This window comes from Aspergillus bombycis (assembly GCF_001792695.1).
Source record: "Aspergillus bombycis strain NRRL26010 chromosome Unknown contig00165, whole genome shotgun sequence".
Lineage (NCBI taxonomy): Eukaryota > Fungi > Ascomycota > Eurotiomycetes > Eurotiales > Aspergillaceae > Aspergillus > Aspergillus bombycis.
The window spans coordinates 42,821-55,513 of NW_019170167.1; the positions used below are offsets into that span (position 1 = coordinate 42,821).

Sequence of the window (12,693 nt, forward strand, 5' to 3'; positions counted from 1 at the left end):
ATAGTGTAGGTTCCTTCCGAGCCATACATGTAAATCGGAAAAGAGGGAGTTGTGAATTCGTTCATGCTATACATTTATCGTCAGCGGCGCAAATGGTGCTAGTAATGAAGCATCACAAAATACTCGAGAGGGCCATGTGCGAGCCTCTCATCATGCCCATCCGCCAAAGACAGAGAAACGAAGCAAGAAAGGATAAAGCGAGGGAGGGTTCAAACTTACAACTGTCTGCACATGCCGCATGGGGACGCTGGAGGGTTACTATCGGTGGCGATAGCAATAGCTCTGAAGTCATGATATCCAGAGACCTACAAATATCGTCCTGAGTCAATGGGCAAGTCCCGTGCAATTTACAAGGTAGCCGGTGGAGTTCACAACTTACGACAGCAGTACCAAAGGCCACTCGTTCTGCACATGTGCCAACAGGATAGGATGCGTTTTCGACATTGGCACCGGTGATGTATTCACCAGACTGGGTGAGAATACATGCTCCAACGCGGAATTTAGAATACGGACCTTTAGATACACTTAGAAATCAGAGAGCGCATGGAGCGGTGGCAACGAGCAACGGAACTCTTATGTGATGCATTAGTTGCACCTGACTTACAGTAGGCCGTAGCTTTAGCAGCGATCGCCTTAGAGGCAAGGGCCTTCAGTTCCTGGGCAGTAAGAGTGGATTTAGAAGAAGACATGTTTATTAGCGCCTGAAGTATTTCAATTATCTCAGTAGGGATGGGAGGCGATAAGTGAATAAATAGCGTAAGTTATTATAGAAGAGGGGAGGGGTCTGGGTTCGGCCGTGGAAAGGAGCTCCGCTATCAGGAGGATTTATGTCATTTGGCCTGCAACTAGTACGATGCATACCCCACTTGCGATTATGCTGGTATGTATCTTCGTTTGTGATGTGTAGATATGAGATGGGCCAAAATTATGGGACTATGAAGGCAATCAAGGGGATTCCCCCAATGAAAAGCATCAGGTCTCGGTGCCCGTTTCAATGCATAAAAATGTTCATTAGTCGGCCCATTGTTTGGGTCTCTTATATACAAAGATGTGAGATAGCTATACAAAATATCTAGAACTCGGGTTCATGAAGGTAGAGGAAAGAGGAAAAACTATACGAGCAGAAAAAAGGAGTTCGGTTCTCATGCCAACGCCCGACGAGTTAACTCTCTTGGAAGCAACAAGATGCATTTGGGGGGGTTCCTTTTTGTCTTAGAAAAGAAAAGAAAAATACTCTAGTGGCAAGAACCCCCCCCCCTCAAAACAAGATAATAAATAAATGACAAAAAAGGAAACATGGTCAGAGGTATCATCCAATATAAAAGCAGAGAAAAGAAACGTCTAATGTAGAGCAGATTATCCAAAATAACTCCGTAGTCCTTCGTAGACTGTAAAAATGAAGGCTGAACTAGGTGCTGATCGCGCGCAAGTTATCCCACAGCCTCGGTACAAGGCCTTGAGCCCTTGTTGCTTCCATAGAGCTTTGCCGGCGCCCCAGAAAGTTTGTCGTCGGCCATTAATTGAGCCGTGAGTTATATCTTCTGTTTGCATGCGGGATTTAATTGTATCTGCCGGATAAAATAGAAAATTGTAGCTTATACCAGCTGCTGCTCCAGCAATCATTTGTTGATAAAGCGGGAGAGAAGCCGATTGATGCTCTGAACCGCCTTTTGAAGCGGGTGTGGGATATGCTCGGAAAAGCGCTGAAACTCCCTCGTAGCCGCCAAACCAGGCGGCACCCCCACCAGTCTCTCGAATGAGAGTGCCCAGCTGCCCTCGCCAAAATCCCAGGATACCATCTTGGCGGAAGATAGATGCGACCAAAGCCAGTGGACTAGCCCTTGCACTGGAACCTTCCAGAGGAACTTGCATTTTGCACTTGATAAGTTCAATGGGAGTGAGAGCAAGCGAAGTGATGGACCCAGATGCAGCACCACTGACCAGTAAGGCTGAGAAAGGCAATGGGTCCGTCGAAGAGTAATATGTTGACTTTAGGACATCTTGGATCATGCGATAACTCCAGAACAAGCAGCTATTCTCTATAGCAGCACCGGCCATCGGAGCGCTGAGACCTCGATATAATCCTCTAAATCCATCGGCCTGGAATGACTGCCGAAAGCAGTCTATTGGCCCCTTGTATCGAAGAGGTAAATGGTCGGGTTGAGACTGTAGCCGCACCTTTACCGTGTCAAAAGGGTACTCTATGACCTTTCCAGCCATTCCTGCTGTCTTTGGGTGAATAGTTAATACAAGCAGCGCTCTACGGAGTGCGGTAAGCAGGATTACTTACGGACCCGAACATTATATCCTTAAACGCCTCAACCCCCTGATTGGGTGGAAGTGTAGGGAGTTCCATTGACATATCATTCTTGAGTGTGATCGCATGTTCTGCAGCCGCCATGGGAGTAAGGAGGGAATTTACGTCTGATCCAACCAAGAAAAAATGAAAAAAGGAAAAAGAAGGGGAAAGATGAGAGCGAGAGAGGTGAAACTCTATCGGTAGGACATCGTATGGTTCCTTGTAGAATCGGAGGGAAAGAGTATTTAAGGTAAGATTTTGGAGGAGCCTGAAGGAGGGGGGCGGTGTAAGTGTGGTAATCAACGAGTGGTTTCTAGGTCAGCCCGAACCCACGCGCGATAAAATCAGCAAGTCAGCATCGCCTGCAGATGGAAAATGAAGCCAAGACGCGGGATTTTGGGAACAGTGGGGAGCTTCTGCAGCAGTAGTGGTGATAATTTCAACTAGAGCAGCGACCGGGTAAGAATCGTGGATGGCAAATCCCTCATTGCAGATGTCAAAGTGGGCATCGGGTGAAGACTTCTGCCGAGATCCGTTTATCTGATCGGCCTAAGATAACTTTTTCCTCAAATTTCGAGGCCGCAGAGCGGCCAGTCCCTCCGCCGAGGAAAACCATAATTATATCAACCGCTTCTCATCTCTCACAGAGCCCCTTTCCGAGTTCCGCCTCTTTGCGCCATTCTACTTAATCTACTATTTTCTTTTTCTGCTGGCCATGTCATCCACGGTATCGGCCACTCCGGCTGATCCCACGAAGGGCATGCGTAAAAACGGTATGTAATAGATTCTCGCTCCCCACTTATCCCACCCTGCCCTGCTAATTTTTCCTACCTCGGACCCGCAGGAAAAAACTGGCACGATACCAAAAAGCCGTTCCGACCTAACGCTGGTCTGACCTCGTACGAAAAGAGACTGGAGGCTCGCAAGCACCAGGAAGCTGTCAAAGAACACGAAAGGGAACTCAAAGAAGAGAAGGAGGCGGAACGGAAGGTATGCAGAACGAATATCATTGAGCATTGGGAGCTTTATGTGCGAGCTTACTGACATCCTTGCACAGGCGCATATCCAGAGAATCAAGGAGCGTAGGGCTGCGAAGGAGGAGAAGGAGCGTTACGAGAAGATGGCGGAGAAGATGCATCGCAAACGTGTCGAACGATTGAAGCGTAAGGAAAAGCGCAACAAATTGCTCAACTCGTAATTGTGGTGGGAAAAAGTTGTCTTGGTTTCTTTTTCTTTTTCTTTTCCCACCACTATTATTACCATCCATTATTATTTTCCGCCTATCATCACCGTCTTGTTTATGATTTGTTCGGCGTGTATGGCGGGTAGTTTGCTTTTTTTTCTTTTGTTGCGTTCTTAATTCCGATCCTCAGGCAATACAAAGATCATACTTACGGTGCAAGTTATTGGTTGGGTGGCGACACAAGGAGTTAGGTGTATGATATATGTATGTACATGTATATATATATGTGTGTGAATGTATATATCCATGAACTTAGGATATTTGCTGTTTCACTGACTAGCTTCGTTTGGTTCTAGTGATATGTACAGTTGGACGGGACTAAACCTAGGTGGTCCGGTTTGGCTTCTTTATTTCCTATAAATAGTTCCTATAAATATTTCCGTGTAGCCATTGAATTAGTATAATTGGGGCCCGTTGATCATTTTTGAAGTTTTAAGAGATATTAAGACACCAGCTGAAGGCAAGCGTCGATCGGTCTTGGCGTCGTGTTTCGCATGATCACAATAGTGAGGTTGTGAGCGACACATGCTGGTATAGTTTCCCACCCTCCGTACTGTCTTTACGTCCCAGCTAAAGCAAGAGGGGTGGTGGTGACGGAAAATAAATGGAGTCTTCAATGAGAAACTCTTTGCCCGCGTTGCTGTCGCCATCCAGGCAGCTCTCCGCTTCTCACCCTTCCACTACCCATGGCTCCTGTACCGCCGGAAGCCACAAGCCTCCCACCCAGGCCCCGTCCCACGCCGATGGACCGTTTGCAGCCCCCAGAGGCGGCGATTATGTTGCTTGGAACAGCAGCCGAGAACCACCGGTTCTACAAACTTATCATGACCGTACCGATCCCGAAAACGCTTCAGGGGCGCATCGAGAAAAACACCATCGCCATTTGGCCTTTGACCCTGCCAGCCTAGATCCTACCAAGTTCAGGCCACAGCATAAGCATAAGCAGAGCAGATCTCGTGACGGGCGGTTCCCACGGATAATGAACCCCATCGCCTCCTCCGCTAGCGCTAGGGGCTTACTGCCCCCATGGTCTGGTGGTCGCGAGAAAGAAAGCGATCCCGACGATGGACTTGCGTTACTTAGACCTGTAACGAGGGAGACAACTCGGTCGCGCTGGGGATCTGAATCCACAACGGGCCTGGGTACTGGCAGTAGGAAAGGCAGTATATTCGATGAAATTGACCGGAACAATCACCTGGGTCTGATCAGACGACAGGAGATACGCTCGCTAGACGATTTGGATCAAGTACGAAATAAAAGGAAACAAGGGGAGCGGTAGGTAACATTCTGCCCTGTTCCTTCCAGTTGATCTAACGGGCTCGCTGGTAGCTTCTTGCGATCCGCTTTATCAATAATCGGCACACTCGCAACAGATATCACCCGCAGGCTCGACTATACTTACTATAATCTGTTGGAGAAGCTCGCCGCTCTCCACGTTACGATCGCTTCTTTCCAAGATCTCTCTGGTTCAGCATCGACACTCTTCACGGACTTTGAACGAGAGACCAATAATTTGGATCAGGACATTCGAAAGCAGATCGGGGAGCTCAAAGACTTTCAGCCGCAGATGCAGAAGATCGAGGCCCTAGAAGAACGTATGAAAGCGGGAAGAATCAGAGCCGAAGCGCTTAGCTGTAGGTTGAAGAGATGCGGAAAGAAATCGACCGCTGGGAGAGAAAAGAGGCAGAGTGCCAAATACGAATTAGTCGCCGCCTCCGTATATTTTGGGGCTTGGCTACAGTAGGAATTCTGACTCTTGCCGTAGCTCTTATTGTCCAGAACTGGATTATCCTGGAGTCGCCGGAGTCTGCCATGACTTCGCAAGCAGCGACTGTGACAAACGGCTCTACTGGAGCCCTTGTGCACAACCACGAAAGTGGGATGCGTTGGCTGGCCACAGATATCCCCGGAGATCCATATGTGCTGCCTCAACATTCATCAAAGCTGATCTCTCGTCACGATACCCGTTACTCTACTGACACGGCAACCACGACGTATGCTACTCCCGAAAATGCGAGGGCTACTGACCAAGATCCATTGAGAATATTCGACGAACTCTGACAGGCGATATTTCTAGAGTCCTAGAGTTCAACGAGATACACCTTTCTTTGTCAAGGCCAGCCTTGAATTCCTTGAATAACCTATCGAGACTTTTATACTATTGACATGATACCCAATATGCAACACTGAACTTGTACATTATGCGTCTACGCTGTCAACCAACGATAGTTCATCATTGGCTAACTGCCTCCCTTCTTTTTCTTGTCAATGATTTCAATATTCGCTTCTGGTATTTCCTTCCCATAGACTTCCAATAGCCAGTCCTGGACATCATCGCTCACGTCACCTTGTACTGTAATTTCCTCATTTCCCGCAGCAGACCGGGTGACTGAAGAACCAGTTGCAAATTTCTTACCGAGGTCCTTGGCAACCTTCTTATTTTCTAGACCATATACTTCCAAGCCTGCGATGACCGTGACATGCTTGCGTTTGTTCCGTTCAACACGCTTGATTTGGACCTTGGACGCTGCCTTGCGCTCTGCATCGCGTGCTTCTGCCAGAGCAGCTTTTGCCTCCTTCTTAGCAGCGTCCTTCGCTGCACGTTCCTGGGCAGATATAGAAAGTGTCGATAAGTTAGCGCTGATGGCTTCTGCAAAGGAACGTAATGCCGTTAGTCTGTTCTTCGCTACACTATACTAAAGTGATGTTTTACTGTACCTTCAGAGTGAAGTCGTTGGTACAATTCCGGTTGTTTCTCTTTCAGCCATTCCTCGCATTTTTTCGCCGTCCCACCAAACTCGCAGTACTAGAAGAATTGCAAGTCAGTCAAACTGCAAGTTATCTTGTTTCCTGCCCAACAACCGGGGCGGGGCAAGTCCACAAAAACAGAGAAGAAGAAAAGAGGAAAGGAGAGAACTTGTGGACTTATCACGACGAATAAAGAGATTCATACCTCTGGAGGCAGTGTACAAACTGTAAATCGAACAAGTCAGTGATGTCTATCCACAGTCCCTGCGTTGTGTCTCACAGAGTAAAAGAGGCGACTCACCCCCGCAATATACGACATGACGGGCCTGGGATTCGACGGGGCCAGATTGCACCACTTCAGCCATTCTAAAAAGTGGCTATTGGGTTCTCTTGTACTTTCTTTGGTTGTATGGGCAGCAAAAATGACTTTATTTTGCGGGTAGAATTGATCGTTAAAACCGAAGCCTAGAGCGTGATATCGCCGCGGGGTTGGACTTGCTGCCAGACGCACTAAACTGTTTATAGTATAAACTCACTTCTGGATCATGTGATTCTGGGATTGGCTGGTTGCCCTCATTGAGTACCTGACTGATTGCGCAGCGGAGCGAAGCGTAGCAAGCAATATAGGAGACTGCTCAATCAGATCTATGTTTTAATTAGTCCACAGTTCTAGATTCTAATTAGACAAGAATTCACCAATAACATCATTCCTATTTTATCTTATATAATTACCTCAAGCCAATTTCTCGAGCTTTTGAATAGCCTGTATAGCCTAGATTTCTCGGGCTTTTAAATGCGGTGCAATACCTAGATCTCTCAGGCTTTTATACACAGTATAATATCTAGATCTCTCGGATTTTTAAATACAGGACAATATCTAGATTTCTCGGGCTTTTGAACGCGGTACAATACTTATATCTCTCAGATTTTTGAACGCGGTGTAATGACTAGATTTGTCAGACTTTTGAACGCGGTATAATAACTAGATTTCTCGAACTTTTGAATCGTCTGCGTAATCTAGATTTATCAGACTTTCAAACGCGGTGTAATATCTAGATTTCTAGAGCTTCTGAATGCAGTGCAATAACTAGATTTCTTAGACTTTTAAATAGCCTACGTAGCCTAGACTTCTAGAGCTTTTAAACACAGTATAATGACTAGATTTCTTAGACTTTTAAATAGTCTGTATAGCCTAGATTTCTAGAGCTTTTGAACGCGGTGCAATAACTAGATTTCTCGGACTTTTGAATCACCTGCGTGGCATAGAATAGATAATCTAGATAAATAATCCAGACAGTATAGTATAGTCTATTTAAATAATCTTAATAATTTAGATAATATAATAAAAGATTATGGGATTCTTTCGCTGCGCAAGTATTCTGCTTGTTCCTGGAGCTGGCAGCCTCTAGTATTACGCTACCGTTGATCAAGGACTTAATCAAAGAGCTTTGGCTCACTGCAAGAGTTGGCCCTCTTGGTCTTGGAATTGTTGGAATTTGATAGGTTTACAGTGTCATCAAGACATATAAAGGTTCAGCCTGCACTTCTATGCTACCAACCATCTTGTCTCTCCTTGGGAACCGTCGTAATAGGGATCTATAGGCACACGGCCTTGAAATGTCCCGGTACTGAGTGTGGGGCGGATCAACTTTCTGTGGAAAGTGAAATTCACACCTATCGTACCCCTGGACGGCACATTCCAAGGAGTGCTCTTTCGGGCCTTGCAGAAATTAATCATAGGTATGAAGTGGTCTTGAGCTTCACTACACTGAATCGGTGCCACAAGCTACCTGATTATTGTGTATATCGGCTTGGACAGAAACTTGTTGCATCTAGGCCTTTGCGACTGATATGTTCCGGAACTAATCTCCAAAACTATGAAGATGGGTTGACATCTGTGTGCTTTTACTAATCTGTTCCAAGGCTTTATACAACTTTTCATTCTTTCTTCACAGATTCACCATTAAATTGCCGATGATGTCGCGTAGCCTCCCCTGCAATGGAGCTGGCAAACCCTTTTTCTCTCTATGTGCTCCATTAAGGACTGTGATGAATTTCGTTAGCGCATCAGACATAAAGAATCCATAGACACTGCACGTCAATGCTTGTTGAGTGTACTTATCCAACACCTTGAGGCTGGAGAAGGGGAATTTGGACGTGACACAACGATCGATATACATGGGTCCTAGTGGCTTACGAGGCTACTTATATATATTTATATTTTTCAAAACCGGTCTGGACCGCACCTCCGCCTTCCCCTACGATTACATCAGTTTCTCCCGTAGCAAGCATGTTAGTGCTATTTATCCTACTATAAGATCATAGAAATGGTCATGAATTGTTGAGCATATATAGCTGAGTTGGCCAAACGAGCTATATTGTGGCACTAGGAGAGTTTTACCTATTTGCCTCAGGTTAGCGTTTCCCACTCCTTCACAGCCTAATAAGGCTTCTGGTTCTTTGATACCAGATAATAGACACTACTCTAGAGACAGATGTCCATTGCTTCCTTTCCCGGATTAAGAGCCTGCAGATAAAGAAAACATTAAAGAGAAACAGTTCTCGATATTTCACTGAATCAAAATTACTGCGGAGAACCAGAACATCTCCATTTTTCTCTTGACATTTACCTCTTCTATCAAGCAGTATAATATTCCCTCAATAGATATATCTTATTTAGTAATGCACTCCCTGAAGCTTCCGCAGCAGCAGCACAATTTATCCGTCAAAGGAGAGAAATATAGCATCTGAGTTGAATCACCTTTCAGAAGGCCTGTAGGTCGTGGACAAGAAACTTAGAAAACCACGGACGGTCTTGAAATAGCGAACTCTCCCACGTATCTTACTTGGAAAAAGCGAGGGACATGATAAGAACCCGAAATCATCAGCGAGTGGATCGAGGAAAATATTGATGATCGACAGGTTGATCAAACAAAACATTACCTGAAGCGAAGAATCGTTGGGGGGTTGGTGGTGTTGTTTGTAGCTTTGCAACATGTACAGGAACAAGAAGCAGCTCTGAGAATTCTAGCAACCTTACAGTCGTAACACGGCCCGGGCCTAGGTTAGAGTCTTACGTGAGAATCCACTTATTTCCAGAGCGAAATCTATGCTTATACCAAAATATGTACAACAAGAGGATCATATCGTGTCTTAAGTCAATTCGCCTTGAACCACACTCACATAGAAGCACCTGGGCAGAACCCCTATTATTGATCCTTAGGTGTTGTAGACTTTTGACTTGGATCAAACCCCCAATAGCTACTGTATTGCAGCATTTCTGCTCCGGTCACTTAACATCCAAAACCCTAACCAACAAGGAGCCTCTGACGAGACTAATAGTCCTGTATATCTTCTGTCTAGAATAAGATCATCATGATATCTCTGCCTCCACTGACAAGATACGTCTGGAAGCTAGCTACTCCGGTCTGACCCCTGACTTGCACTGGTCGGCAAATATGTCATTGATTTGTGTAACGGCCAGCAACAGTTAACTATTTGATGAAGGTATATAGGAGATATCAGTGATGTGAGCCTCAAGGCATGGATCTTTGATAAAGGAAGATGTTGCAATATTGTGAGATACAGCCCGGATCGTTTCAAGGTAGGATTGGTCCAACTCAAAGGGGGGTGTGATCCATTTTGGGAGTACCAAGTAGGATCGTTGGGCTTTTAGTCTAGACAGTCGTATCTAGAACCAGGATCGAATGGTCTTTTGAAGGCACACACATGTCAATACCCGCTATACACCGTAGGAGTCAGACAGCCAAAATGTTTCCCAGCAGGATCTCCCCAGCTAAGGGGGGGAACGACAGGAGTTGGTAGGCTGTAAAATCATTTCGGGCGGCGATGGCACAGGGCCTCTCCGCGTCTGATCCTTCCCGTTCATAATCAAGATTCACCCCCGGTGAACAGTTGGCAAGCCCTAGCCATCTTGATCGGAAAAAGGTTAACCAGGCAGGAATGCAGGAGCACGGGCGCCAGTTTCCGGACTCAGATCCATCGTGCCGGGCTTAGGCGCTGTCAGTGCTTCGGTGAGTTTAGACGCCCCTTCCACCTGTTGGACCAAACCGATGATTAAAAAGGCCGCGCGGACCCGCTGCTGGTACTTTTCTAGTTGCATAATACTCAATGGTGAAAACACGCGCCGCTCGCACATAAGAAGATAATGGCGTGGCTAGCTACTTTTCCTACATTAGTGATGATCATGAACGGCAAATGAGACAATTTATCACCCCAGCATATGCTTGTCTCAATTGGTTGACAATCTATATAATGATATATGTGTGCGTATATGTACATACGACTAGTAGTATCCAATGTCGGAGCGTTAGTTTTGTGGTGCAGAGGTGCCTCACGCTAGGATATAGATACTCTTCCGTAGTACTAAGATGGTGCTGGTAAGATGATCGACAAAAGTTTTGTGTTTAGTCACTGACACAGACACTCACCTCGTCATGGGCGAGGATCCACTATACTAACCGTCCTAGCTCGTATCGACTACTTTAGCCAGCCGTTGCTGCAAGTGGAGTCAGAACGAGGTTGCACCGAACGAGATCATTGGGCTAGTTAGGAAGAGGTGGACTGATGGACTGATACTACGTTCTCTCATAGCTTCGAGTGACTTAAGTGAAAGATATCTATCTCTCTATCGGTGGTTCTAGTCTAGTCATCCGATTCTCGCGCCAAGCTGACGTAGCAAGGTCCCAAAGTTGCGTTATCTAGACCCATGCGCACAGGCAAAAGTACTTACTGTATAACGTTGTATGGATGTACATACCTCATTCTTCTTTGCTTGCTAGCATCCGGTCTTCCGAAGTATGACTTTTGGAGGGAAAAAAAAAAAAAAAAAGGGAATTTCATTTTATGAATCGAAGCACCCCTTGTCGGAGAATTTATGTAGCTTGGAATTGACCAGTTTAATCCTTATCGATCTGACATGCATTAACGATAGGATTTCATCCACTCTCCCCCACCTCCTGGTTCCCATCATCGTCTGGAAACAGGAGGGACTCTGATTCAAGAGCATTGTTATGTGGAGGGAAGAAACGCAGGAAACGCAATAGAGTTCAATTCTTAGTGATGGCCGACGATGAACTTGCAAAAGAACCTCTTCTGTTCATTGCCACCTCATCTGCGTTTCCTCGGTTCGACAAACTTTGAGACGGAGAGGCCTCTTGTTACCTGTTACCTGTTACCTAAAAGAGGAAGTCTGTTTGCCCATCACTAAAGATAGTAAAGAAATGACTAGTGGAGCGATTGGCAACGCTCGGATCCTCGAGCCTAGATTTGAACTTATCGGTGGGATATACCGTATGTACGGTTTGGATGGGTGTACTGTAACTTAGGTAGATAAGGTATTGGAATCCATCCAGAATTTATTCCGTAGTGATTCAATATCATATGAGGAGGATGGATGTTCTTTGCCACCACCCGAAAGAATTGTATCGGGAAGTTCGGGGTCGTCCTTTCTTTTCCCGAGTCCATCATGCAGTCAGTGGCTTATTACCTATCTACTACTACTACTACTACTACTACTACTACTACTACTACTACTAGTATTAGTAAGTACTACCTCGTACCTAGCAGTCATGTATGTATATGCAGGTTGTCAACATGTAACGCAACGCCCGTGCATCCGGACGCCCACCTATTTTCTCTTTCATCTTATAATGCTCGGGTATTTAGACGCCCTTCCGTGTTCCTCCGAAAAGAGGGAAAAAAGCCAGCCAAAGAAGACCAAGAGGTATTAGGTGTGATGAACAAAAGAAACAATACTTTGACTTCCGTCTAATCAGTGGCTAGGCCGTTTGGCTGGTACTCGGAATGACCGTATGTATGAGGTTCATTATTCCTTTTTTTTTTTTTTTTAAAAAATATCCAACCCGAAGATCTGGAATCTGAATTGTCCAAGACGCCCCTGCAGCAACGAACAATTCTCCTTTTGTTTTCTTTCTTTCCTTTTCCTTCCCTCCCCCCCCAAATAAAAAACAAGATAAAATAAATGAACAATTTTTCTGTGTGAGAAAGGCAAAGGATACTGTAAGAGAAGAAGCAGAAAAAGAAAATAAAATAATCAAGAAGTTGACAGTACACAGTCTAACAGTTGAACACGAAAACGATTTGCTAGTGACATTTTAGATTGATGATCGTGATACATACAGAATTGTGTTCCAGACGAATAACCGCAGCCATGATGAAACAAGATTAGGTATAGACCCTAACGTCAAAAGTGGGTGGTGGTGGTGGTGGTGCAACAACGCACGTCCCATTTGGCCATCAGTAGTACGGAGTACATAATGTAGATTCCGGGAGGGGCAGAGAGAACAACAAGGTATTACAGGGAAAACCTATAACCATATCCATACAAAATACATACAAATGAATCAATCCATGAATTAGT

The 12,693-nt window shown here is 45.4% G+C and overlaps 5 protein-coding genes across 5 annotated transcripts; 2 read left to right on the plus strand and 3 right to left on the minus strand.

The window, feature by feature from the left end:
- Window positions 1-215: 215 nt before the first annotated feature.
- ABOM_011665 (cytidine deaminase) lies at window positions 216-689 on the minus strand (the record flags this gene model as incomplete). Its single annotated transcript, XM_022538793.1, has 3 exons — window positions 216-305; window positions 380-513; window positions 605-689. The coding sequence occupies 3 exons, from the start codon at window positions 687-689 to the stop codon at window positions 216-218; spliced, it is 309 nt and encodes a 102-aa protein (XP_022383716.1).
- Window positions 690-1,356: 667 nt separating this feature from the next.
- amcA (putative mitochondrial ornithine carrier protein AmcA/Ort1) lies at window positions 1,357-2,401 on the minus strand (the record flags this gene model as incomplete). The annotated part of the gene is made up of 2 exons (XM_022538794.1): window positions 1,357-2,229; window positions 2,291-2,401. 2 exons carry the CDS (start codon window positions 2,399-2,401, stop codon window positions 1,357-1,359), a joined length of 984 nt encoding a protein of 327 aa, XP_022383719.1.
- A 613-nt stretch (window positions 2,402-3,014) lies between these two features.
- ABOM_011667 (CGR1 family protein) lies at window positions 3,015-3,497 on the plus strand (the record flags this gene model as incomplete). Its single annotated transcript, XM_022538795.1, has 3 exons — window positions 3,015-3,072; window positions 3,144-3,289; window positions 3,357-3,497. 3 exons carry the CDS (start codon window positions 3,015-3,017, stop codon window positions 3,495-3,497), a joined length of 345 nt encoding a protein of 114 aa, XP_022383718.1.
- Window positions 3,498-4,158: 661 nt separating this feature from the next.
- ABOM_011668 (uncharacterized protein) lies at window positions 4,159-5,603 on the plus strand (the record flags this gene model as incomplete). Its single annotated transcript, XM_022538796.1, has 3 exons — window positions 4,159-4,817; window positions 4,872-5,176; window positions 5,308-5,603. 3 exons carry the CDS (start codon window positions 4,159-4,161, stop codon window positions 5,601-5,603), a joined length of 1,260 nt encoding a protein of 419 aa, XP_022383715.1.
- Window positions 5,604-5,782: 179 nt separating this feature from the next.
- Window positions 5,783-6,655, minus strand: tma22 (putative RNA binding protein Tma22; the record flags this gene model as incomplete). The annotated part of the gene is made up of 4 exons (XM_022538797.1): window positions 5,783-6,192; window positions 6,261-6,348; window positions 6,496-6,515; window positions 6,592-6,655. 4 exons carry the CDS (start codon window positions 6,653-6,655, stop codon window positions 5,783-5,785), a joined length of 582 nt encoding a protein of 193 aa, XP_022383714.1.
- Window positions 6,656-12,693: the final 6,038 nt, after the last annotated feature.